The sequence below is a fragment of the Rhinoraja longicauda genome, chromosome 38 (genome assembly GCF_053455715.1).
Source record: "Rhinoraja longicauda isolate Sanriku21f chromosome 38, sRhiLon1.1, whole genome shotgun sequence".
Lineage (NCBI taxonomy): Eukaryota > Metazoa > Chordata > Chondrichthyes > Rajiformes > Arhynchobatidae > Rhinoraja > Rhinoraja longicauda.
In genome coordinates this window covers 6,342,891-6,369,761 of record NC_135990.1, presented here as the reverse complement: position 1 = coordinate 6,369,761, position 26,871 = coordinate 6,342,891, and the positions used below count along the sequence as shown (strand labels likewise).

The 26,871-nt window shown below is 44.8% G+C and overlaps 1 protein-coding gene across 1 annotated transcript; it reads right to left on the bottom strand.

The window, feature by feature from the left end:
* Positions 1 to 1,236: 1,236 nt before the first annotated feature.
* Positions 1,237 to 24,055, bottom strand: LOC144610834 (sorbitol dehydrogenase-like). Its single transcript, XM_078429765.1, has 8 exons — positions 23,990 to 24,055; positions 18,012 to 18,176; positions 16,097 to 16,256; positions 12,953 to 13,071; positions 11,246 to 11,311; positions 7,654 to 7,832; positions 5,602 to 5,723; positions 1,237 to 1,605 (listed from the first exon to the last, which is right to left on the bottom strand). Exons 3-8 carry the CDS (start codon positions 16,135 to 16,137, stop codon positions 1,341 to 1,343), a joined length of 792 nt encoding a protein of 263 aa, XP_078285891.1. The 5' UTR covers positions 16,138 to 16,256; positions 18,012 to 18,176; positions 23,990 to 24,055; the 3' UTR covers positions 1,237 to 1,340.
* Between the last annotated feature and the right edge of the window lie 2,816 nt (positions 24,056 to 26,871).

Here is a 26,871-nt window from a genome sequence, read left to right as displayed (position 1 = left end):
CGGTTCATTTGTAACCTTCAGGGAAGTAAAGTCTCTACCATCCCTGCTAGTATTGGCCTTTATGTGCCCCTGACCAGACCACCCACCCCTCGACCCGAAACGTCGCCCATTCCTTCTCTCCTGAGATGCTGCCTGACCTGCTGAGTTACTCCAGCATTTTGTGAATAAATACCTTCGATTTGTACCAGCATCTGCAGTTATTTTCTTACAAAGAGATATGCATGTCAATTGTATTTACACAGAGAGTGGTGGTGGACTGGAACATGCTGCCAGTTACAGGCGGGAAGGCAGATATGATAGTGGTGTTTCAGAGGCTTTTAGATATAAACATGGATAACCAGGGAATGGTGGGATATGGATCGCGTGCAGGCGGAGGAGATTAGTTTAAATTGATGTCATATTCAGCACGGACCATTGTGGGCCGAAGGGCCTGTTTCTGTGCTGTTCTCTTCTATGTTCTAGTTACGGCTCTGAGCAAAAAAAATAATAGCAGACTGACAAGTTAAATAAAGGCAATGCCATCTGCAAACACTTAGCACACCAACTAACCACCTCCAGTGTGTATAAGAAAATAACTGCAGATGCTGGTACAAATCGAAGGTATTTATTCACAAAATGCTGGAGTAACTCAGCAGGTCAGGCCTTCTCTTGGGAGAGAAGGAATGGGTGACGTTTTGGGTCGAGACCCTTCTTCAGACTGATGTCAGGGGGGGCGGGACAAAGGAAGGATATAGGTGGAGACAGGAAGATAGAGGGAGATCTGGGAAGGAGGAGGGGAAGTGAGGGACTGAGGAACTATCTAAAGTTGGACCTAAAGTTGGAACTATCCCCAGTGTGTAGGACACTGCTAATATCCTACACACTCGAGACAATTTACAATTTTACCGAAGCCAATTAACCTACAAACCTGCACGGCTTTGGGATGTGGGAGGAAACCGGAGCACCCGGAGAAAACCCACGCGGTCTCAGGGAGAACGTGCAAACTCTGCGCGGACACAGCAGCCGCGGGCAGGATCTACTGCTGTACCACCCGAGAGAGAGAGAGCATGTAAACCCCACCACAGAAAGTACTGGAGGTCAGGATTGAACCCTGCTCCCTGGCTCTGTGCAAGGCAGCAGCTCTGTCAGCTGCTCCACATCTGCCCCAAACTTTACCACTAATGGATTTCAACCGAGGGAGTGGCGCCACAGAAATAAACCAGAGACTTGCAGATGCAGTTATACTCAGTGTTTATTGCAGAAGGCCTGTGGTCTGGGAAATTACAGCAAGATGTTCCAATCCCGATCTGAAGGGTAACTTATTCAGTGGTCAAAGAATGTCAAAGCATAACTGGCCACTATCAGAAGAAGCTATGCTGAGGGCACTGCTTTGTTTGGCATTGGCTTTGTGGTGGTGCGCAACTCTGTTGTGGTTGGCAACTTTGTTGTGGACAGAGGGATGGGCACTGCTGTTGCTGCTGTTCACAGCTGATAAGGATTTTGATCCCGGTACCTTTCTTAGCACACTCAAATGCCTCTGGGCCCTGTTCCAACGGGAAGCGATGTGTGATCAGAGGTTTCACATCCACTTTCTTTGAAGCTATCAGGGCAATTGCAGTTGGCCACCTGCAACACAGAGGAGAGAGAGTTAAACAGCACGTCAAATTCTTCAGGGATTGGACGGACTAGATTGCAGGAAAAATGTTCCCCATGTTGGGGGAGTCCAGAAACCAGGGGGCACAGATTAAGAATAAGGGGGAGGCCATTTACGACTGAGATGAGGAAAAGCTTTTTCACCCAGAGAGTTGTGAATCTGTGGAATTCTCTGCCACAGAAGGCAGTGGAGGCCAATTCATTTGATGTTTTCAAGAGAGAGTTAGATTTAGCTGCTAGGGCTAATGAAATCAAGGGATATGGGGAGAAAGCAGGAACAGGGTACAGATTTTGGATGATCAGCCATGATCATATTGAATGGCGGTGCTGGCTTGAAGGGCCGAATGGCCTACTGCTGCACCTATTTGCTATGTTTCTATGAACGTCTCACAGGACTGCACACTGGCAACTCTGTCGATTGCCGGCGTGGCTCAGTGGGGTGGGAGCATTCCTGCTTCTGATTATTCAAGGTTATAGGTACAAATCCCACTGCAGGTACATGAACATGTATCTAGGTCACATCTCTAGTGGCAATGCTAGTCACTTGGATAGACGCCAGCATTTATCCAATTACGGCACGGTGGCACAGCGGTAAAGTTGCTGCCTTACAGCGCCAGAGTCCCGGGTTCGATACCGAAGAGGCAGAAGGCGGGTGTTCTTTATTTTAAATATTTGTGCTTTGCGCAGCTCTTTTAATTATTTAAAATTGTCTTCAGGTGTCTTCAGATTCTGTTTTGCAAAATAGGTTGATCTTTAGATGTTTTGGATGCCAGTGGGTCACTCCATGGTTGGAGACTCTGCCTCCTCTTGGAGCAACTTTGAGACCACCCAGGCAAGCAAACAAGCCCCCTGGGACCAACTAAGCCCCCTTAGTGGTGAGAGGTGGGACTAAGGTAACTAAGGTAAGATGTGGCAGAGGACATAGGAAGTGATAGGACCCATTGCACAGTGCCGGTCATTTTGACAATTCATATGTTCATAAGCCATAGGAGCCGAATTAAACCATTCGGCCCATCGAATCTACTCCACCATTCAATCATGGCCGATCTATCTTTCCTGTCTTAACCCCCTTCTCCTGCCTTCTTCCCATAAACCCGACACCCTTCTTTATCAAGAATCCATTAATCTCCACTTTAAAAATACCCAATGAATTGGCCTCCACTGTCGTCTGTGGCAATGAATTCCACAGATTCACCACCCTCTGACTAAAGAAATTCCTCCTAATCTCCTTTCCAAAGGTGCGTTCTTTTATTCTGAGCCTGTGCCCTCTCTGCTCATAGACTCGCCAACTAGTGGAAACATCTTCTCCACATCCATTCTACCCAGGCCTTTCACTATTTGGCAGCGAACTGATAAGATTAGTGATGGGGCATTTCTGTCTCTTCAAAGGTATCCCACAGACTGATATTCTTTCCCTGAACCCTAGCTTCCAGCAGCAGGAGATAGACACAAAATGCTGGAGTAACTCAGCGGGACAGGCAGCATCTTAGGATAGAAGGAATGGGTCGAGACCCTTCGTCAAACTGAGAGTCAGGGAGACACAGAGATAGGAAGTGTAAGGTGTGAAAACTAGACATTAAAGGGGATGAGGTTCAAGGCGAACAATGGTCCATTCTACATTTTCCTTGAATTTCAACCCCTTTGATGTCACCCCCCTTTTCACACCTTACACTTCCCTATCTTTCTTCGATGTAAACCAGCATCTGCAGTTCCTTCCTACACATCCCTGCAGAAGGAACTATCTTTACTGTCGCTCACTCTATCAGCTCAGCAGGTGCCATGTTGTTCCCTGTTGTCTTGGAGTAACAGTGTGAGGAGAATGGTCAGGCTTGCCCAGTGAAACCCTCTTGAATGATACCTGAAGGTGATATGCCATTGCCTATCGCAAATGCAACAAATAACGGAGCAGGAGAGAGAGGGCTACCTGTGGCTTTACACGGGATGACACAGAAGCAATCATTCTTTAGAGATATAGCAGTGCGAAAACAGGCCCACCGAGTCCATGCCAACCAGCGATCACTCTGCACACCATCACTATCTTACATACTATTGACAATTAACCTCCAAATCTGTGTGGCAGGAAACCAGAGCTCCTGGGGAAAACCCACGGGGTCACGGGGAAACATAGAAACATAGAAAATAGGTGCAGGAGTAGGCCATTCGGCCCTTCGAGCCTGCACCACCATTCAATATGATCATGGCTGATCATTCAGCTCAGTAGCCTGTACCTGCCTTCTCTCCATACCCCCTGATCCCTTTAGCAAAAAGGGCCACATCTAACTCCCTCTTAAATATAGCCAATGAACTGGCCTCAACTACCTTCTGTGGCAGAGAATTCCACAGACTCACCACTCTCTGTGTGAAGAAATGTTTTCTCATCTCGGTCCTAAAAGACTTCCCCCTTATCCTTAAGCTGTGACCCCTGGTTCTGGACTCCCCCAACATCGGGAACAATCTTCCCGCATCTAGCCTCTCCAACCCCTTAAGAATTTTATATGTTTCTATAAGATCCCCCCTCAGTCTTCTAAATTCCAGCGAGTACAAGCCCAGTCTATCTAGTCTTTCCTCATATGTAAGTCCCGCCATCCCAGGGATCAATCTGGTGAACCTTCTCTGTACTCCCTCTAAGGCAAGAACGTCTTTCCTCAGGTTAGGAGACCAAAACTGCACACAATACTCCAGGTGCGGTCTCACCAAGGCCCTGTACAACTGCAGCAGAACCTCCCTGCTCCTAAACTCAAATCCTCTTGCTATGAATGCCAACATACCATTCGCTTTCTTCACTGCCTGCTGCACCTGCATGCTTGCTTTCAATGACTGGTGCACCATGACACCCAGGTCACGTTGCATCTCCCCTTCTCCCAATCGGTCACCATTCAGGTAATACTCTGCTTTCCTGAACGTACAAACTCCGTACAGGCAGCACCCGTAGTCAGGATCGAACCCGGGTCTCTGGCGCTGTGAGGCAGCAACTCTACCGCTGCGCTACCGTGCCACTCTCTTGGCAAGTGATTTTGTATTGCAAACCCCAGTCATTTCAGCATCTAACTGCCATGCACAATGACACACAAGCTAAACAGAGTGTTCTTTGTTCTTGTTCCTTGTTGGCATTCTGAACAAAGATTTGCAGGAAGAAAATTATTAGCTCAGGCTTAAAATGCAGGAACCATTAGTGGCAGAGTGCCACACTGTCAGGGGACTCACTGATGTTTAAAAACAACACCTTCTTTATTAGTGGAAATGGATCGTAGAGCATTAAGCAGGTCAACATGATGCCAAGTTAAAATGATCTCATCTACATGGACACGATCCATATCCATCAATTCCCTGCACTTCCATGTGACTATCGAAAAGCCTCTTAAATGCACTAATGCATCCGTCTTCACCACCACCCCTGGCAATGGGTTCCGTCAAGCCCCCACGACTCAGTGTAAAAAACTTGTCCCACACACATATCCATTAAACTTTTGCCCTCTCACCATATAGCTTAACTCAAACTCAACTCGTCACCCCTTCAACCTCCGATGTTCCAGGGAATACAATCCAAGTCCGTCCAACCTCTCCCTGCAGCAGCTCAAACCCTCTAATCCAGGCAGCATTCTGGAAAACCTGCTTGTCAGCCTTCTCCAAAGCCCCCACATCTTTCCAGTTTGGGCGGCGCACGCTGGCGCAGCGGTGGAGTTGCTGCCTTGCAGCGCTCACAGCGCCGGAGACCCGGGTTCGATCCCGACTGCGGGCGCTGTCTGCGCGGAGTTTGCACGTTCTCCCCGTGACCTGCGTGGGTTTTCTCCGAGATCTTCGGTTTCGTCCCACACTCCAAAGACGTGCAGGTTTGTAGGTGAATTGGGGTAGATGTAAATTGTCCCCGGTGTGTTAGTGCTAGGGCAGTGCTAATGTGCGGGGATCGCTGGTCGATGGGCCAAAGGGTCTGTTTCCGCGCTGTATCTCTAAACTAAACAAAATACTTACGTGTTTGTGTATTTAAAGCTCCCGCGGATGTCCACTTCTCTGACTGTTGCGTGTAACACAGGAACATTTGAAGTGCCACAACCCAGGCCAACCAATACAACAATTCCACCGGGTTTGACAGCCTGTGTTTTAGAGACAAAACACTGTTAGAAAAGCAGAGCCAAGATATATTACGATTTGTGCTGCATTACCGTAAACGTTCAATGTTAAGAATAGTAACTATTAATACCACAAATCGAATGTTTACCCAAGTCATTGTGTAGTAACCAGTACATGAGATCCACTGTAGGGAATCTACACTGTAGGAGATCCACTGTTAACCATGTAGATGCGATTCATGTACAAAAAAGGACACAAAAATGCTGGAATAACAAAGATGTACAGGTTTGCAGGTTAATTGGCTGGGTATAAGTGTAAATTGTCCCTCGTGAAGGATAGTGTTAGTGTACGGGGTGATCACTGGTTGGCGTGGACTCGGTGGGCCGAAGGGCCTGTTTCAACACTGGATCTCTGAACTAAACTAAACACTCTTTTACTTTAACATTAATTGTTACGACTTTAGGGGTAAGTTAAGTCATTCAAAGTGTGCTCAGACCTGTTCTGTCTCAATAGCACGGTCAGAAAAAGTTAAGCAAAGGATGACGTTGCCTAGAATCAGTTGTTTAGTTTATTGTCACGTGTAGTGAGGTACAGTGAAAAGCTTTTGTCGCGTGCTGACCAGCCAGCCGACCAGTCAGCGGAAAGACAATACAAGATGTGCTGTGCGTGATGTGTGGGCCGAAAACTCTGATCCTTCTCATTTATTGGTGTGTGATGACTACAATATAAGCCACGGTTGATTAAATTAGGAAGGGGCAATTATTTCCAGTGCCTGGGAAGAGTGTAACAAAATGACAGATTTACTAAAGGACGTGGGGGGAAAAAAAATCAGCATTTCTAAGGCGGAGATTGACAGATTCTTGATTAGTATGGGTCTCGTGGCTTACGGGGCCCGAATGCAGGAGAATGTGGTTAGGAGGGAGAGATAGATCAGCCATGATTGAATGGCGGAGTAGACATGATGGGCCGTTTAGTATGGGTCTCGTGGCTTACGGGGCCCGAATGCAGGAGAACGTGGTTAGGAGGGAGAGATAGATCAGCCATGATTGAATGGCGGAGTAGACATGATGGGCCGAATGGCCTAATTCTGCTCCTAATGAAGTAATGAAGATGAGGAACAAATGATTTTCTTGCAGGTGGAAACTAGCTCATGGAATCGACACAGTACACCGACTCATCCATTCTGAAACTCCAGCATCCCGGTTCGATCGCCAGGTTTACATAGACACAAGGAACTGCAGATGCTTGAACCTTGAACAAACCCACAAAGTGCTGGAGGAAATCCGTGGGTCAGGCAGCATCTGTGGAGGGAGGACGAGGACAGACGATGTTTCAGATCGGGACAATTCCTCAGACTTGATGGAGTACAGCAGAGAAAGCTGGTAAAGACAGTTCTCAATCTCCACTCTACCCCAGCAATCTGTACAAAGGTATCGATGAGGAAAGGATGTTTCCACCGGTGGGAGAGTCGAGGACCAGAGGTCGTATAGCCTCAGAATTAAAGGGCGCTCTTTTAGAAAGGTGAGGAGGAACTTCTTTAGTCAGAGGGTAGTTAATCTGTGGAACTGATTGCCACAGAGGGCTGTGGAGGCCAAGTCAGTGGATATTTTTAAGGAAGCGATGGACAAATTCTTGATTTGAACGGGTGTCAGGAGCTATGAGGAGAAGGCAGGAAAATGGGATTAGGAGGCAGAGATCAGCCATGATTGAAGTGGACTTGATTGGCCAAATGGCCTAATTCTACTCCTATAACTTGTGAACTTGTGATCTGCAAGGAATGGAGGTATGTGTGACCCGAAGCGTTGCCTGTCAACATTTCCCTCCACGGATGCTGCCCGACCAGCATGGTTCCCCCTCCAGCACTTTTTTTGCATTTTGCCCAAGGTTTTAGGTCTTGCCCGAGAGATTGTACAGATTGAAAAAACCCCTTCGGTTGTGAAGGCAGAGACTTACATAGACACCAGCCTGGATGCAGGTATCAGCCCCAGTGCAATCGATGCACACATCAGGCATGGCACAGAGAGAGGACTTTACTTTCTGCGCCAACTCCATTGGACATGTGCACTTATCCACTTTCAAGACAACTGTGGCGCCCAAGCATTTTGCCTTTTCCAAACGGTCCTGGCACAAATCTGAAAGAATGCAATGAGATTAAGAAATACATCCTTCTTGCAGGTGGGAACTAGCTCATGGATCGACACAGTACACTGACTCATCCATTCTAATACTCCAGCGACGCGCTACATCCTTCCGTATGACTGTTGGGAATGAGGTTGTGAGAACATTCCATTCCCCAATTACTGGTTTCAACCCTGCCATCCCCTGCAAGTACATTAAATCATGAGGGACATACACTGGGTAGACAGGGTGGAAATGTCCAACACTGGAGGACATAGCATGACATTTTAGAAGGATGAGAGGAGATCTTATCGAAACGTATAAGATTATTATGGGGTTGGACAGGAAACATGTTCCCAATGTTGGGGGTGTCCAGAATAAGGGGCCACAGTTTAAGAATAAGGGGTAGGCCATTTAGAACTGAGATGAGGAAAAGCTTTTTCAGTCAGAGAGTTGTGAATCTGTGGAATTCTCTGCCTCAGAAGGCAGTGGAGGCCAATTCTCTGAATGCATTCAAGAGAGAGCTGGATAGAGCTCTTAAGGATAGCGGAGTCAGGGGGTATGGGGAGAAGGCAGGAACGGGGTACCGATTGAGAATGATCAGCCATGATCACATTGAATGGCGGTGCTGGCTCGAAGGGCCGAATGGCCTCCTCCTGCACCTATTGTCTATTGTCTATTGACATAAAATGAGAGGGGAAAAGCTTAATGGCGATGTGCAGGGCAGGTTTTTTTACACAGAGTGGTGGGGGCCTGAAATGCGTTGCCAGGAGTGGAGGTGGAGGCAGATCCAATCGTGGCGTTTGATGCTTTTGGAAAGGCATGTGGAAATGCAGGGAATAGAGGGATATGGATTATGTACAGGGAGATGAGATCAGTTCAGCTGGGCATCATGTTGGGCACAGACATTGTGGGCTGAAGGGCCCTGTTCCTTCTGTGCCGTACTGTCCTATGCTCTATGTTCTGATTCTTCCTCCTTCCGTTAAAAATACTTCTCACAACCTAAGCTTTTGGTCCCCTGCCCTAACTAACATCTCCTTTCGTGACTTGCTGTCCAATTTTAAGACAAAGGGCTTCAAGGCAGATGTGCGTGGCAAGTTTTTTTTTTACACAGAGGGTGGTGGGTGTTTGGGAATGCACTGCTGGGGCTGGTGGCAGAGGCTAATGCAATAGTGGCATTTAGGAGACTTGAGATAGGGATAGGGATATGGATGTAAAGAGATATGGGACAAATGCAGGTAGGTTAGGCCAGTGTAAGATGGGGCATTTTGCCTAAAATAGCAGCTCTTTGTTTTCAATTAAAAAAGTGAAAGAGGGAGAAAGTGAGTGTGTGTGAGAGAGAGAATTGGAGAAAGAGAGAGGGAAAATGGGAGAGAGGGAGAGAGAGAGGGAGAGAGACAGAGAGAAAGGGAAAGAAAGAGAGAGAGAGATATATGTCTGGATTGGGAACAGAGGCAATCCACAAATCCTGAGACAGGTCAAACATAAAATTAATTTTAATCTAATTTTAATTTTAATTTTATAGTGTCGTTCAATTCAGATAAGTGCAAGGTGTTGCATTTTGCAAAGACAAACCAGGGGGGAACTTCCACAGTGAATGTTAGGGCCTGAATGAAGATTATTGACTAGGATCAAGATTCTTGATTCGCAGCACAGGTGTCAGTGGTTAAGGGGAGAAGGCAGGAGAATGGGGTTGGGCGGGAGGGATAGATAGATCAGCCATGATTGAATGGCGGAGTAGACTTGATGGGCCGAATGGCCTAATGCTTCTCTCCTATCACTTATGATCTTGATGCTGCTGATATGAATGCAAAACAATTCTGTGACGTGGCGGAGGGGAGGGGTGGTGGGGCTTTTCCTGCTAATCACCCCCTTCCTGATAAGAGGTGATTTATGAGTCTGAACCTCTAAAGGAACAACACTGTGAGGAGCGAGTACAACTGTGCATCACATCGCCTGCATGTGGGATTCCTCTGGGCGCCCTGGAACCCCCCCAACATCACATAGATGTGCAGCTCGGTTGTTTTAATGGCTCTCTGTCAATTGTCCTCTTAAATTAAATGACCTCTTATCAGCACTGCTCCCAGCAGACCAGTAAATAAAGATAATTACCGTTATTTTATTTTTTTAATGAATGCTTATTTATTTACCCAGCAAATTTCCCCATTGTGGGACGAATAAAGTTGTTATTATTATTTTTATTATTATTATTATTATTATTATTATTATTATTATTATTATTATTATTATTATTATTATTATTATTATTATTATTATTATTATTATTATTATTATTATTATTATTATTATTATTATTATTATTATTATTATTATTATTATTATTATTATTATTATTATTATTATTATTATTGTTGGAAGAATCCGGGATTGTGGAGAAAACAAATTAGGATTAAGGTAGGACTGGACTGGTGGAAATAGGTGCCTGATGCCCTATAAATAAAATAAATAAAAAATAAAAATAAAATATAATTTTAATATATATTTTTTTAATGAATGTTTATTTATTTTTGCTATCCACTTTGCTGCTGTAATGCTGCAAATTTCCCCGTTGTGGGACGAATAAAGTAATTATTATTATTATTATTATTATTATTATTATTATTATTATTATTATTATTATTATTATTATTATTATTATTATTATTATTATTATTATTATTATTATTATTATTATTATTATTATTATTATTATTGTTGGGAGAATCCGGGATTGTGGAGAAACCAAATTGGGATTAAGGTAGGATTGGACTGGTGGAAATAGGTGCCTGATGCCCAGCATGGAGACAGTGGGCCGAAGGGCCTGCTTCCATGCTTGCAAGAGTTTGTGACCTGTGTTCACAGCCGCAGAGATTTGCTTGGGTGCAAAGGTGTTGAACAGTTCCCTCTAAGCCGACTTTCCCTCTTCTGATGCTGCAAGGGACAAAGCCAGCATGTGGACGAGGCGCTGCCTGAGCCAGTAAAAGGTGTTTTCGACCCCAGTGCAGGCAATGTATGTCGCTCGAACCAGCAATTAAGCGATGAGCCTCAGAACTGGATGCCATCAAGTCACATTCCAGCCCCCACAACACCTGGGAGACTTAATCTATTGATGGGAAGGAAATAGTGGTGGCAAAACCAGCAGTTGTTTCCCAAACCCAAGTTGTCACTTGACAATCAGCTCCCCTCGTACGCTGCTATGGGTGGTATTAGTGATGGGACCCCACGGTCCCATTACGTAGAGATTTCCAAGGCTTTGAACCAGGAACTGGAGCCTGGAAATACTTTTGACAGGGCTAAAAAATAGAGCATGGGAGCCCAAGCACCTCGGGGTCCAGTGGATGAGAGGCCAAGGTTACACCAGGAAAACCGTTGGTTGCAATGGAAAAAGAACTAATTCAGGCTAGGAATGTACTCTGTAAAGACTTACCGCATACTACAGTCAGGGTCACTCCAATGGCTTTGCAAGCAAGAAGAGTCATCAGGCCAATTGGTCCTGAACAGATTAAAGAAAACAATTGTTAGAAAGACATGGAGTTTTACTTCCTAGATACATTTGCAACGTCACCGATCCATGTTCTCCAGAGGTGCTGCCTGGCCCACTGAGTTGCTCCAGCATTTTGTGCCCTTTTGCATTTATATAATTTCTCTCTCGATCAGATGGATATCAACTCCATATGATCTGGAGAGGTTATAGAAATATAAAAGGACACAGAGTGCTGGAGTATCTCAGTGGGACCGGCAGCACCTCTGGAGGACATGGATCGGTGGGTGACATTACAGATCAGGACCCTTCTTCAGACCGCATTTGGAAATGGATGCACGTAAATGGACAGCTTTGTTCTGGATATTTTAAAGCTTCCTGAACCAGCACATAGAAACATAGAAAATAGGTGTAGGAGGAGGCCATTCGGCCCTTCGAGCCAGCACCGCCATTCAATATGATCATCGCTGATCATCCTAAATCAAGTACCCCTCTAAATCAGTATCCCCCTCCTGCTTTTTTCCCCATATCCATTGATTCCTTCAGCCCCAAGAGCTCTAAGAACTTAAGTAGGGAATTAATTGGCAAATGCAGAGTAACAAATCTAACTGTGAACTGATTTATTCACAAAATGCTGGAGTACCTCAGCAGGTCAGGCAGCATCTCAGGAGAGAAGGAATGGGTGACGTTTTGACCCGAAATGTCACCCATTCCTTCTCTCCTGAGATGCTGCCTGACCTGCTGAGTTACTCCAGCATTTTGTGAATAAATACCTTCGATTTGTACCAGCATCTGCAGTTATTTTCTTATACTAACTGTGAACTGAGTTCGCAGAGTGGAAATGGGTCAAAAGAACTTGATTCCACTCGTCCCTTCCGACCCAAACCACCCCATCCCCGGGCACTTTCCCCTGCAACCGCAGGAGATGCAACACCTGTCCCTTTACCTCCCCCCTCAACTCCATCCAAGGACCCAAACAGTCTTTCCAGGTGCGCCAGAGGTTCACCTGCATCTCCTCCAACCTCATCTATTGCATCCGCTGCTCCAGATGTCAACTTCTTTACATCGGCAAAACCAAACGCAGGCTCAGCGATCGCTTCGCTCAACACCTGCGCTCGGTCCGCATTGACCAAACTGATCTGGGCTGAGCACTTCAACTGCCCCTCCCATTCCCAAGTCTGACCTTTCTGTCATGGGCCTCCTCCAGAGCCATAGTGAGGCCCATCAGAAATTGGAGGAACAGCACCTCATATTTCGCTTGGGCAGCTTGCAGTATGAACATTGACTTCTCCAACTTTAGATAGTTCCTCTGTCCCTCTCTTCCCCTCCCCCTTCCCAGATCTCCCACTGTCTTCCTGTCTCCACCTGTATCCTTCCTTTGACCCGTCCCCCTGACATCAGTCTGAAGAAGGGTCTCGACCCGAAACGTCACCCCCATTCCTTCTCTCCTGAGATGCTGCCTGACCCGCTGAGTTACACCAGCATTTTGCGAATAAACACCTTTGATTCCACTGGAGATTTCTCACTGTTATTTGCTGGTTAATTGCTTGCTGCTTAGTGTAGAGGATAAGATTATTCATCGTCTTTACTGAAGGAAACATGTAATTCATTGCAAGGTTTCAGAGATGATATTGGCGAAAAACAGCCACTTACCAGCTCCGCAGATGAAAACTTTCTGACCCACTTTTACTCGTCCTCTGTGGCAGGCATGTAGTGCGACGCAAAGTGGCTCAACTAAAGCACCTTCTTCTAAAGTTACGCATTCAGGGAGTCTGAAATAGTGAGCATACAACAATTAGCGCCGAGGGACATGGGCTTGATGGATCTTGTGGTGTGGTTCCTGAAGCAGACTGCCCAGCATTGTCTGGTGAAATGCCTCAAAGTCGGAACTCACCAACAAGCACCATGACCCACACAACCAGGACCTGGTGAGAGAGGCGGTTTCCCCCCAGGCAGATCCTTCCTGCACAGATGGAACCTCATTACCAATGCACACTGCCCTCGGAATGGCTGCAAACCGAGTGTGATTTGCGAAGAGTGTCTGGAGAATGATTTCTCACGGTTCATCATGAACAGCTCCGTTACAGAGGGCTCTCTGATTTATAGACAGACAATAGGTGCAGGATTAGGCCGTTCGGCCCTTCGAGCCAGCACCGCCATACACCGTGATCATGGATGATCATCCACAATCAGTAACCCCGTTCCTGCCTTCTCCCCACACCCCCCTTTTGACTCCGCTATCATTAAGAGCTCTATCTAACTCTCTCTTGAAAACATCCAGAGAATTGGCCTCCACTGCCTTCTGAGGCAGAGAATTCCACAAATTCACAACTCTCTGACGGAAAAAGCTTTTCACAGCTTCACAACTCTCAGAGTGAACAAGTTTTTAAGGACTGCTTCCAGGGAAATCATTCAGGGACGAATATCAAGATCATCAACTGAGTGAAAGACACTCTTTGGTCTGCACGAAACTTGTTGGTCTCCCAGTGGAGCGAGCTAGCTGTCTGTCGGCGAATGTTGCCAACCGGCCTGCTCCAGACTGCAGGAGTACGTGCTGAGGGACATACTGAAGCTTGGTGCAGCCAACGCCAAGGCTCTGTGGGGGAGGACCACAGTCTAGGGTCCATCCGCTGCTGGACATTGAGGGGCAGAGTCTGGTGGGGACACCCCTTCAACAAGTGAAAGGTTATCACCCCAAAGGAACATAGAAGTGGCAAAGGGTGTTTTTTTTAAGACAGGTACCAACACTACAGAGCATGATTTTATGGAAAGTATAGAGAATATATGAAGAGGTTTCGTGCACAGTTTTTGCGTGGGAAACTGGAGATCTCGGGTCACGAGGAGAATGTACAAACTCTACTCAGACAAGCACCCTTAGTCAGGACCGAACCCGGGCCTCTGCCAAAATGTAAGGCAGCAACTCTACCGCTGCGCCACCATGCTATGCTGCCCATCTTACCATTTTATTCTCTGTGTAATAACCATCAACCCACTCATCTACATACTTGGGGCAATTTACAGAGCCCAGTTAACGTACCAACTTGCACATTTTGGGGGTGATCACTGTGTGGTTCGGAAGCTGCACAGCCTCCAGCCGCAAGACCCTGCAGCGCATAGTGAACACTGCTGAGAGGATCACTGGCGCCTCACTCCCAACACTCCTCGTCCTTTACACCACCCGCCTCACCCGCAAAGCATTGAGCATTGTGGGTGACCCCTTCCACCCCTCCAACAGCCTCTTCACCCTCCTGCCTTCAGGGAGAAGGTTTCGCAGCCTGAGGTCAAGCACCACCCGACTAAAGAACAGTTTTTTCCACCAGGCTGTCAGGATGCTGAACTCTCTCCCCTCCCTTCCTCCTCTCTCCCCTGCCCCTATTGGACCTGGACTTTAACACCCCACACACACGCACATCCAGCACCAGACACTTTAAAAAAAATTTTTTTTAACGCATTTGAAGTGACTATATTTTATATTTTATATTTTATGTTGATTGTTGTTTGCTGTGCCTTTTTAATTTTAACTTAGTTTTATGCACTTTGTTCCTCGGGATTGTGGGAAACGGTATTTCGATTTTCTGTCTGTGTAAACTGGCTGAGGATTGACAATAAAATTGACTTTGACTTGACTTTGACTTTGTGAGGGAGGGAACCTGAGCAGCCAGAGGAAGCCCACATGATCACAAGGAGAACGTGCAAAGTTCACACAAGACAGCACCCGAGATCAGAACTGAACTTGTGTTACTGGAGCTGTGGGGCAGCAGCTTCACTGGACAAGATGATTGACTAGAAGCAGCTTTATTGTCCAAATCTGAAACACAAGCAATGCTGACATCCCATCGTTGTTAGAGCAAGCAAAGCTGTTTGGGCAGAATACTAGAGTTGCTGCCTTACAGCGCTTGCAGCTCCGGAAACCCGGGTTCGATCCTGACTACGGGTTCTGTCTGCTCGGAGTTTGTACGTTCTCCTCGTGACCTGCGTAGGTTTTCTCCGAGTTCTCAGGTTTCCTCCCTCCCTCCAAGACGCACAGGTTTGTAGTTTAATTTGTCCCTAGTGCGTGTAGGATAGTGTTAATGTGCGTGGATTGCTGGTCGGTGCGGACCCGGTGGGCCGAAGGGCCTTGTTTGCGTGGCGTATCTCTCAACTAAACTAAACTAAACAAAGGCCGATTATATTTTTGTAAAAAATGCAAAAACAATATTGTTTTCAACTCATGTTCCTTGAAGATAAGGTGTTGCATTGGGGAAAGTTGTGCCTCAGAAGGCAGTGGAGGCCAATTCTCTGAATGCATTCAAGAGAGAGCTAGATAGAGCTCTTAAGGATAGCGGAGTCAGGGGGTATGGGGAGAAGGCAGGAACGGGGTACTGATTGAGAATGATCAGCCATGATCACATTGAATGGCGGTGCTGGCTCAAAGGGCCGAATGGCCTCCTCCTGCACCTATTGTCTATTGTCTATTGACATAAAGTGAGAGGGGAAAAGCTTAATGGCGATATGCAGGGCAGGTTTTTTTACACAGAGAGTGGTGGGGGCCTGAAATGCGTTGCCAGGGGTGGAGGTGGAGGCAGATCCAATCGTGGCGTTTGATGCTTTTGGAAAGGCATGTGGAAAGGCATGTCTAACAGATAGATAGATCTCAGTCTTCCCACCATTGTAACTTGGTACTCCTTACCTATCTGCACTACACATGAAACGCTCATCATATGTAAATCTACTCGCTTCCCTGCGTTCCTCTTAAATCTTTCCCCTCTCACCTTAAACCTAACAGCATTTTATAACAGGATGCGGCAGAATACTAACTTGTAGCAGTAGTTTGCTTTGTGGGCATAGAATCGACACATAGCACCATCATCGGGAGGAATACCGCTTGTGAAGCTGGTTGGGGACAGGTTGTAGCGCCCAATTCTAACAAAGTCGTCATTCTCCCTGGGAACACCCGGCTCAATGGTAACCTTGTCGCCTGTGGCAAAGGGGAAAACAAGATACTTAAGGCACAAAACAATGAACACCAACACTGCCTGTCGGCACACGTGCTTTCACTTTTGTACAACTAGGGAGTCCAATTTGTGGTTCCCTGTGTCTCCATTATCACAAACAGTAGGTGAAATGATTAGTGAGTGGGAAGTTAAATAAAGATGAGGGAGGAGGAAGGAAAACAGCTGCACATGATGTGCTATGGGTGGATGGCTCCTGCAAGGACCAGGATAAATGGATAATGGTGGGTCGTTGCAGGGACTAGAGGACAAGAAGAACAAGCCAGGGTGGTGGTGGAGGAAGTGTAAGAAAATAACTGCAGATGTTGGTACAAATCGAAGGTGTTTATTCACAAAATGCTGGAGTAACTCAGCAGGTCAGGCAGCATCTCAGGAGAGAAGGAATGGGCGACGTTTCGGGTCGAGACCCTTCTTCAGACTGATGTCAGGGGGGCGGGACAAAGGAAGGATATAGGTGGAGACAGGAAGACAGTGGGAGATCTGGGAAGGGAGAGGGGAAGAGAGGGACAGAGGAACTATCTAAAAAGTTGGAGAAGTCAATGTTCATACCACTGGGCTGCAAGCTGCCCAGGCGAAATATGAGGTGCTGTTCCTCCAATTTCCGGTGGGACTCACTGTGGCACTGGAGGAGGCCCAGTGGCATTTAAGAAGCTTTTCGGCAGGGAATGGAGGGACATGGATTGTGTGCAGGCGGATAAGAGTAGGTCGTGGCACCAAGCACAAATATTGTGGGCCGAAGGGCATGTTCTTGTGCTGAACTGCTCTACGTTCTATGTTGGAGGCAATCGAGTCATAGTCATACAGCACGGAAACATATAGTCCCTTTGGTCTAACTTTCCCATGCCAACCAAGATACCCCATTCCACTCTCGTCCCACCTGCTCAGAGTGTTCGGCCCATAACCCTCTTATCCTTTCCTGTCCATGTACCGAAGGACAACTGGGGGAGGGACCATTTAAAATAACGATGGGATTTGGAAGAAGGGACTTAGACACGATGTATCTGCTTTTGATTCCATTTAAATGTACAGTAGTTACCAATACATCCAAACATAAACGTGAGAAAAACTAGAGAGAAACTGAACCCATTATCACAGGTAAAACACAAAGTGTTGGAGTAACTCAGCAGATCAGGCACTGGGAATGAATAGTCGACATTTTGGGTTGAGACCATTCTTCAATTTGTAGGTCCTTGTGTCTCCATTATCACAAGTGATAATTAGTAAATGATTAGTAAGTGAGAAGTTAAATAAAGATGAGGGAGGAGAAAGGAAAACAACTGCAATATAAAGTGTGGATACACTATAAGTGTAGATACACTATAAAGGATTGGAAGGGCTCTTGTAAAGTAACAGCAAGGAACTTTCTTACTGTCTCCGACTACATTTTATCTGTTTGCTTCGTTGTTAACTTCTCCCAACTAACAATGATCTATTCTACATTTTTCTTTGATCCTCATTCCCTTTGTCCTATTTTCACACCTTAAACTTCCTTATCTGTGTATCTCCCTCTCCCCCCTGAGTCTGAAGAAGGGTCTCGACCCGAAAGGTCACCCATTTCCTTCTCTCCAGAGGTGCTGCCTGTCCCGCTGAGTTTTACTCCAGCATTTGGTGTCTACCTCCAGGAAGGATCAAGTTGACTTGTTCTTCCACTGCTAGTCTTCCTATGAATTAACAGGTTCTCCCAGTGTTCTTGTGCAATGCAAAACTCCGTGCCCACTGACCTGCTTTCAGATGGTTCACACCACAGGACACTTTCACCACGGTCCCTGAGGCTTCATGGCCAAGAACGAAGGGTTTCTTGACGACAAAATCGCCAACTTTCCCTTCCAGCCAGAAATGGACATCGGTACCACAGATGCCGACAGAATTAATCTTCAGCAGCACATCTAAAGAAAAAGCACAAAAACTTGAAAACCGAGCAATGTGAAGCAGAGTGTGTAGGAAAATAACTGCAGATGCTGGTACAAATCAAAAGCATCACAAAGTGCTGGAGTCACTCAGCAGGTCAGGCAGCATCTCAGGAGAGAAGGAATGGGTGATGTTTCGGGTCGAGACCTTTCTTCAGACTGAAGAAACGTCACCCATTCCTTCTCTCCTGAGATGCTGCCTGACCTGCTGAGTTACTCCAGCATTTTGTGATACTTTCAATGTGAAGCAGAGAGAGGTTTTACAAAAAAATGTGAAATGTCAAAGATCTCATAAAGCAGCCTTTACAACCTTGCTCTGCTGCATAGTTGATGGAACTCATTTTGGAGCTGTTATCTAAAATGCCAATCACACTTGTCGTATATGTCCCTACCTAGGGAGGGTTTGCTAGAACACAAACAAATCAATCACAGATTCAAGAAACTTCCTTGAATGCCAGACTTTGCTTTTTCTTTGGACATCTACAGCAGAACATGACCATTGCTGGCATGACTAGGCTTGTATTCACTGGAGTTTAGAAGTCAAGTCAAGTCAAGTCAATTTTATTTGTATAGCACATTTAAAAACAACCCACTTGGCCAAAGTGCTGCACATCTGATTAGGAAAAAAAGAAAGAAACATACTTGAGAGGGGACTAGACAAGCTAAATGCAGGAAAAATGTTCCCAAAGGTGGGGGAGTCCAGAACCAGGGGCCACAGTCTAAGAATAAAGGGGAGGCCATTTAAAACTGCGGTGAGAAGAAACTTTTTCACCCAGAGAGTTGTGAATTTGTGGAATTCTCTGCCACAGAGGGCAGTGGAGGCAAATTCACTGGATGAATTTCAAAGAGAGTTAGATAGAGCTCTAGGGGGCTAGTGGAATCAAGGGATATGGGGAGAAGGCAGGCACGGGTTACTGATTGTGGATGATCATCCATGATCACAATGAATGGCGCTGCTGGCTCGAAGGGCCAAATGGCCTCCTCCTGCACCTATTTTCTATGTTTCTATGACTGTTGTAAGGGGTCATAAGGAATAGGAGTAGAATTAGGCCATTCAGCCCATCAAGTCTACTCCGCCATTCAATCATGGCTGATCTATCTTTCCCTCTTAACCCCATTCTCCTGTCTTCACCCCATAACCTCTGACACCCATACTAATCAAGAATCTATCTATCTCCCCTTAAAAATATCCACTGACTTTGCCTCCACAGCCTTCTGTGGCAAAGAATTCCACAGACTCACCACCCTCTGACTAAAGAAATTTCTCATCTGCTTCCTAAAAGAACATTCTTTAATTCTGGGGCTGTGACCTCTGGTCCTAGACTCTCCCACTAGTGGAAACATCCTCTCCACATCCACTCTAGCCAAGCCTTTCACTGTTCAGTATGTTTCAATTAGGTCCCCCCTCACTGTTTTGATTCCCCATAGTATTATGCAGAAAATGTGCTCCCTGAGTCACCATCATGAACCATTGCTGCTGCCTTTGTACCATATGCACAACCAGGCTCGAGCATTGAGTGGGGAAGGTCAAGCAAGGTATTTTCCATTTAGGAGCTGACACTACTGGGACTGCTCAATGACTTAACAAGCAGACTGCTTGAGTGAAGCCAAGCCAGTCTTTAAGCACTGAGTTCTGCAGCCACAGGTTCAATCTATACTCCAGAGCCTGAACAAGAGTATCTAGACTAACAATTCCATGCTCGGGGACAGTTTCTTCCTAGCTGTTATCAGGCAACTGAGCCATCCTCTCACCAACTAGAGAGCGGTACTGACCTACCATCCATGTGTAGGAAGGAACTGCAAATGCTGGTTTAAACCAGAGATAAACACAAAAAGCTGGAGTAACTCGGCGGGTCAGTCACCATCTTTGGAGAAAAGGAATAGGCGACGTTTTGGGTCGAAGAAGGGCCTCGACCTGAAACAGCACCTATTCCTTCTCTCCAGAGATGCTGTCTGACCCGCTGAGTTACTCCAGCTTTTTGTGTCTATCTTCAATGGAGGGGGTAGAGTCAGGGAGGTGTGAACAGGGCCGACTGTTGGTGGTGACTTTCAGATAAATGGTCGGTAGATGGGAATAGTGAAGACTGGAGTTGGGGAAGAAAGCGAATGGTAGTGGGGAAAATGCTAGAGTCAATAGAGCTTTTTGTGTCTATCTTTGACCTACCATCTACCTCATTGAAGACTCTCAGATTATCGTCAATTGGACTTTACTTGACTTTATCCTGCACTAAACATTATTCCCTTTATCTTGTATCTGTATACTGTGGACGGCTTGATTGTATTCAGTTTTCACTGCACTTGACAATAACCAAACTAAACTAAACTAAACTAAACTAAACCAGTGCACTACTGAGGTGGAGCCATATATAGATACAGGAGCCAGATGCAGACTGAATTTGTTTGCCTTGGCCAGTGGTTATAAAAAATTTCATTGTACAACTTTGAAGAACGAACACTGTGACATTAGCCAACACCTAGCTCTCAGTTATTGTAATTTTACGGTTATCTGGTCTTGACCCAACATGCTTTCTAAGGGGGTTGGCTGCATGAGGATTGACTGCACCTACAACACTTTTCAAAATACATAATTGTCTGGTCAATTATTTTGCATTACGAAGTTGCAAAAGTCGCAATAGAAATGCAAAGTGCTGGAGTAACTCAGCAGGTCAGGCAGGCAGCATTTATGCAAGGAAAATTGAGGAAGATACTGCCTGGCACGCCAAGTTATTCAAGCACTTTGTGTTTTACACAAGTTTTCAGCATCTGCAGTTCCTTTTGCTCCCGGTCTCTGGTTATCTAGTAGCAATAGATAAGAGGTGCAAGAGTAGGCCATTCGGCCCTTCGAGCCAGCATCGCCATTCAATGTGATCATGGCTGATCATTCACAATCAGTACCCCGTTCCTGCCTTCTGCCCATACCCCCCCCTCTGACTCCGCTATCTTTAAGAACTCTATCTAGCTCTCTCTTGAATGCATTCAGAGAGTTGGCCTCCACTGCCTTCTGAGGCAGAGAATTCCACAGATTTACAACTCTCTGACTGAAAAAGGTTTTTCCTCATCGAGTGTATCAGAGTGCTTCTACTCTGGGGCTGTAGAGAGCATCCTGTCCGGCAACATTACAGTCTGGTTTGGGAACAGCTCTGCCCAGGACAGGATGGCCCTGCAGAGAGTAGTGCGTTCGGCAGAACGCACCATGGGAACTACACTCGTCCCCCTGCAGGACCTATACATCAGGAGGTGCAGATCCAGAGCAAGCAAGATCATGAGGGACCCCTGCCACCCCAGTAACGGACTGTTCCAGATGCTACGGTCAGGCAAACGCCTCCGCTGTCACGCTGTGAAAACGGAGAGGATGAGACGGAGCTTCTTCCCACAGGCCATCAGGACTGTCAACTTTGATAACCCCAAAGACTAAATTTTTGTCGACACTTTTTGTGTTATGTTTAGTAACTTATTAACTTTATTTATATGCTGTAACTGTAATTATTTTTGTGCACAACCCGCAGGCATTGCCACTTTCATTTCACTGCACATCGAGTATGTGTATGTGACAAATAAATTTGACTTGACTTGACGTCTAACATAGTTTCAGATGAAGATTGCAAGCACTCCCTCAAGAAATGCCAACTGATTCACACAACTAAAATTTAATGTCTGGAGTATTAAGAAAATAAATTATTGGAATTGTTGCAAAGCACGGCGTGCGTAATAGATTTGTAAGCTAAATAAATATACACCCATAATTTTCCATTTGAAAACTTTGACAGGTATGGGGAACTGGTTCAGCATAAAATACTGGCATGAGGTACAGCTATACAGTTTTTCTGATGGTGTAATTCTGTTGCACGAGAGAACTACTTCCTTGAATGCATTTTTGCAAGTGCAATAGGGAAATTGGAAATCTTGAACCTGATTTTGAATCAATGTACATGTTGATCATTTTACTTGGCCTGAGCTCCCTGCTAATGTTACTGCTCAGAGGAAGGCACCAATCAATCTAATAGTCATGGCATGTTATATTGGTACATTAATGGCCCAGATTTTTTAATTCTAATAAAACGCTAGAAATGGGAGTGGGAAGAGAGTGAATTGGCCCTTCGAACAAGATCTTTCACATCAATGCTGCTTCTCCAACATTATCCCCTTTTAACTTTTGTTTCCTTAATGCACAGAATCTTGTTTGAATTAACACAGTCTCCACTTCTTTCTCTGGTAGACCATTCCAAAGGTTCACCACCATTTCAGTGAAGAAATGATTCCTCACCTCAGTCTAAGTGGCTTGCTCACTAATTTCTGACTTGTACCCCCTTAGTCCTCAGGCAAGAGCAACCTCCTCCCAGCATCAAGCCCCTCATGGCTTTTTAAAATGTTGTAAGTATTCACATTCTTCTGATTTCTCCAAAATATAATTCTTATTCAGTATTTTCTCGTAGTCAAGCCCCACCATCCTTAGATTCGGTCTCGTGAATCTTTGTCACACTGCCTCTGTGTTAAACATTTCCTTTCTTAAGGAGACCAGAATTAATTACAAATTGTGCTCTTTATTTCCAAAGACAGACACAAAAAGCTGGAGTAACTCAGCATTTCTAGAGAAGGAATGTGTGACTGAAGAAGGGTGTCGACCCGAAACGTCACCCATTCCTTTTCTCCCAGAGATGCTGCCTGTCCCGTTGATTTACTCCAGCTTTTTGTGTCTATCGTCGGTTTAAACCAGCGTCTGCAGTTCCTTCCTACACTCTTTATTTCCAAGTTTGGTTTCTGAGAGAATTCCTCTAAATGCCAAGCCGCTGAGTCAGCTTAAAGTTGGGGTCTTGCTAAAACCTGATGCCTAACTCCAGCTACAAATGGCCAAACAAGAAACCCATGGTAGCAACATCACCTAGTGGTCACCCCCAAGAACAACACCAGTCAATTGTAGTGCAAACCTTAGGGATTGTAACATCTAGTCCTACTAATCAATCTAAATCATTGAAATTGCTTCCCTTCGGGTCTGTTACTGAATGGAAAATACAGGCCAATGTCTTGTGAGGTAGGTGGTTGGTGGGATCATGGCAGTAATAAAGTTGGTGTAACAAAATCAATGTATTTATTAAAATAAATATCCCCCCAAAAACAGGAGGGTGCAACAATTATTTCCTTACAGCAAAGTAGGAGGTTATTTGGCCATCCTGTCTCAGAGCTATTCCACGACTCCATTTATTTATGTATAAACCATTCTCTCTCACACGCAGAGAGACATGTGCATTCCCCCAGCTCTCCTTCCAGCCACCTGTCTTAGGGGTAAATGTGCAGTCGTACCTGATTAACCCAGTCACCAGCACATCTTTGAGATGTGGGAGAAAAACAGAACCCCACATGTCAGAGGGAGAATGTGCAAACTCTAAGCATCAGATAAAGAAAGTGCTATTTTCTCACAGTTCCAGATATTGGGTGTTTGATGCTGGCTCATTTCTTTTCGACATGCTAAGCTCTCTACAATGTTATCTATAATGTTATCAATTAACATATGGGGGGGAGGGGGGGGGGGGCATTGTAACTCTGAAAGTCTTGTACTCCCCAGAATGAAATGAAACTTAATGTCATAATAGGTTTTCATTTCTGCTTTGCATTCCCAGTTTGATTCTAAGAAACTGAGTGTACATCCTAGCAGGAATAAGGACTTTGATTTTTTTTTTCCTCAGGGCTGATTAATTTCCTGCTTAATAACATTTTCTCAAGAAGAATCAACACTTAAGCATAATACAAATATTACACTGAACAATGTGCTGTTTAAATAGGAAAGATAAACTCACCACCAGGGCATAACTCTGGAACTGGACGTTTTTCCTATGAAGAGAGGAAAAGTATTTTATAGAAGGTATTCCTGGAATAACTTATTTGATAAAGACTTCAGCTGTTAATTACACATAGAAACTCTCCTCTATTAAACCCATGAATTCTTTAACTCACTTGGGAATCAAGTCTCCTTCAACAGTCACAAAGCACACACAAAGCTGAGCAAATCTTGTGCCTCTCCTTCAACCATAACAGCAGGAGACCCATTCAGTACAATAAAAATAAAGACAAACTCTTACAGCTTTTGTCTTTATTTTTATTGTACTGAATGGGTCTCCTGCCTTTATGTTTGAAGGAAAATCTTACAGCTTTTCATTTTCTCCTCGAATTGGCAAAGGAATCTAAAATACTTGTATCTACAGTCCCATCATGGCAGCGTGGTGATTTCTTATGTGGATGCAGTCTTCATTAAAGTGGTCTTTTAATCAATCAAGTTAATGTCTCTTGTTCAGCATCCTTTGTGGCATTACTCTAGAAATGTATCAATCAAAGTTACTCAAAAAATTGGGTACAGGTAATAATACTCTCTTCTTTCTTGGTGATGGCAAAGATAACATCGCTGCTGGACAACGACTCCCACCCCATGCAGGACACGGTCACTGCACTGAGTAGCTCCTTCAGTGACAGACTCCTTCACCCCAAGTGTGTGAAGGAGAGATATCGGAGGTCCTTCCTTCCCACTGCTGTGAGACTGCACAACCAGCACTGCTCCCAGCAGACAAGTCAACAGACCAGTTAACAGTAACAGTTAAAAACCCCCCACTGTAAATGATGACAATTATCCTTATCTTTATTTTTATTTATAATAAATGTCTCTTGCTATCCACTTTGCTGCTGTAACACTGCAACTTTCCCCGGTGTGGGACAAATAAAGGAATATATTATTATTCTTTCAAGCACTGATTTCTGTTATCTTTCTTTGTAACACTCCATGTGCTGGTGAATAAGCCCTGTGATTCATTTGCGACAATAAACAGGTCAGAGTCATTGGATAGTCGTAGGGAGAAACCAACCTAATTCTTTGCCCTCAGAACATGAGAATGCCACTTGAAACAAAAACATCTGACTCATCAATGCTGTTTGGTGATGAGACCTTGTCAAAAACAAAGACCCATAATTCTGCAATGTTGATCAATAACTGGGAAAACCTGGAAGTCCTGAAACCTGGGTAGGATTTTCTTTAACAGAAAACCATGTGGGTTTTGATACCACAAAATTATTACCTATACTAGTAAGTTTCTCAGAGTGAGTTAGCTCCAGAATTGCTTCTGCATCTCTTAGGTAGTCTTTGACAAGAGTGTTAAAGGGCTGTAATTCTTCTTAATACATTGTACAGTATACAAGGTGGTGGCTAAAATTAAAACTCAAACTGCACAGACTTCCATAAACTATAGAGGTTAACCTGGGATGAATAATTGAATATTACATTTACCCATGAGTTGAATGCCTACGTATTCTTCATTCCAGTGCCTCCTTCATTCACTCTTAATGTCATCGAGTTCAACATCACAGCTTCCCTTGTGCCACTACATCAGCATTTACAACAATAAGACTCATTCTGAAGAAGGGTCTCGACCCGAAACATCACTCATTCCTTCTCTCCAGAGATGCTGCCTGACCCGCTGAGTTACTCCAGCATTCTTTCAAGCATTCGCTTCTATGATCTTTCTTCGTGTGCCAGAGTATCGTCTACTTATTCTTAGCGGGGGGAAGAATGATAAGCATCCACAAAGGATGCTAAGCAAGAGAGGCTAGCTTGATTGATGGAAAGAAACAATTAAATGAAGAATATGTACATAAGAAGGGTCTTGGTTCTTGGTCCTCCAAAATATTCTAAATGGAATTTAAACTGGAGGTGGGAAGCCATCACAATGTCATGGTAGGACTGCAGAGACAAGTATTTTAGATTCCTTTGAAGTGCTAATTCGAGGAGAAAATTAAAAGCTCTAAGATTTTTCCTTGGTTTTTTTTTTGTCTCCTGCCTTTGGGACGAAGAAACCTTTTGGTTTATCTTTTATCTAATCTAACCAGACGGTAAGAATTGAGAGGCAGTAACAGACCAGTTAACAGTAACAGTTAAAAAACCCCCACTGTAAATGATGACAATTATCCTTATCTTTATTTTTATTTATAATGAATGTCTCTTGCTATCCACTTTGCTGCTGTAACACTGCAACTGGGACAAATAAAGGAATATATTATTATTCTTTCAAGCACTGATTTCTGTTATCTTTCTTTGTAACACTCCTTGTGCTGGTGTATAAGCCCTGTGATTTATTTGCGACAATAAACAGGTCAGGGTCATTGGATAGTCGTAGGGAGAAACCAACCTAATTCTTTGCCGTCAGAACATGAGAATGCCACTTGAAACAAAAACATCTGACTCATCAATGCTGTTTGGTGATGAGACCTTGTCGAAACAAAGACCCATAATTCTGCAATGTTGATCAATAACTGGGAAAACCTGGAAGTCCTGAAACCTGGGTAGGATTTTCTTTAACAGAAAACCATGTGGGTTTTGATACCACAAAATTATTACCTATACTAGTAAGTTTCTCAGAGTGAGTTAGCTCCAGAATTGCTTCTGCATCTCTTAGGTAGTCTTTGACAAGAGTGTTAAAGGGCTGTAATTCTTCTTAATACATTGTACAGTATACAAGGTGGTGGCTAAAATTAAAACTCAAACTGCACAGACTTCCATAAACTATAGTTAACCTGGGATGAATAATTGAATATTACATTTACCCATGAGTTGATTGCCTACGTATTCTTCATTCCAGTGCCTCCTTCATTCACTCTTAATGTCATCGAGTTCAACATCACAGCTTCCCTTGTGCCA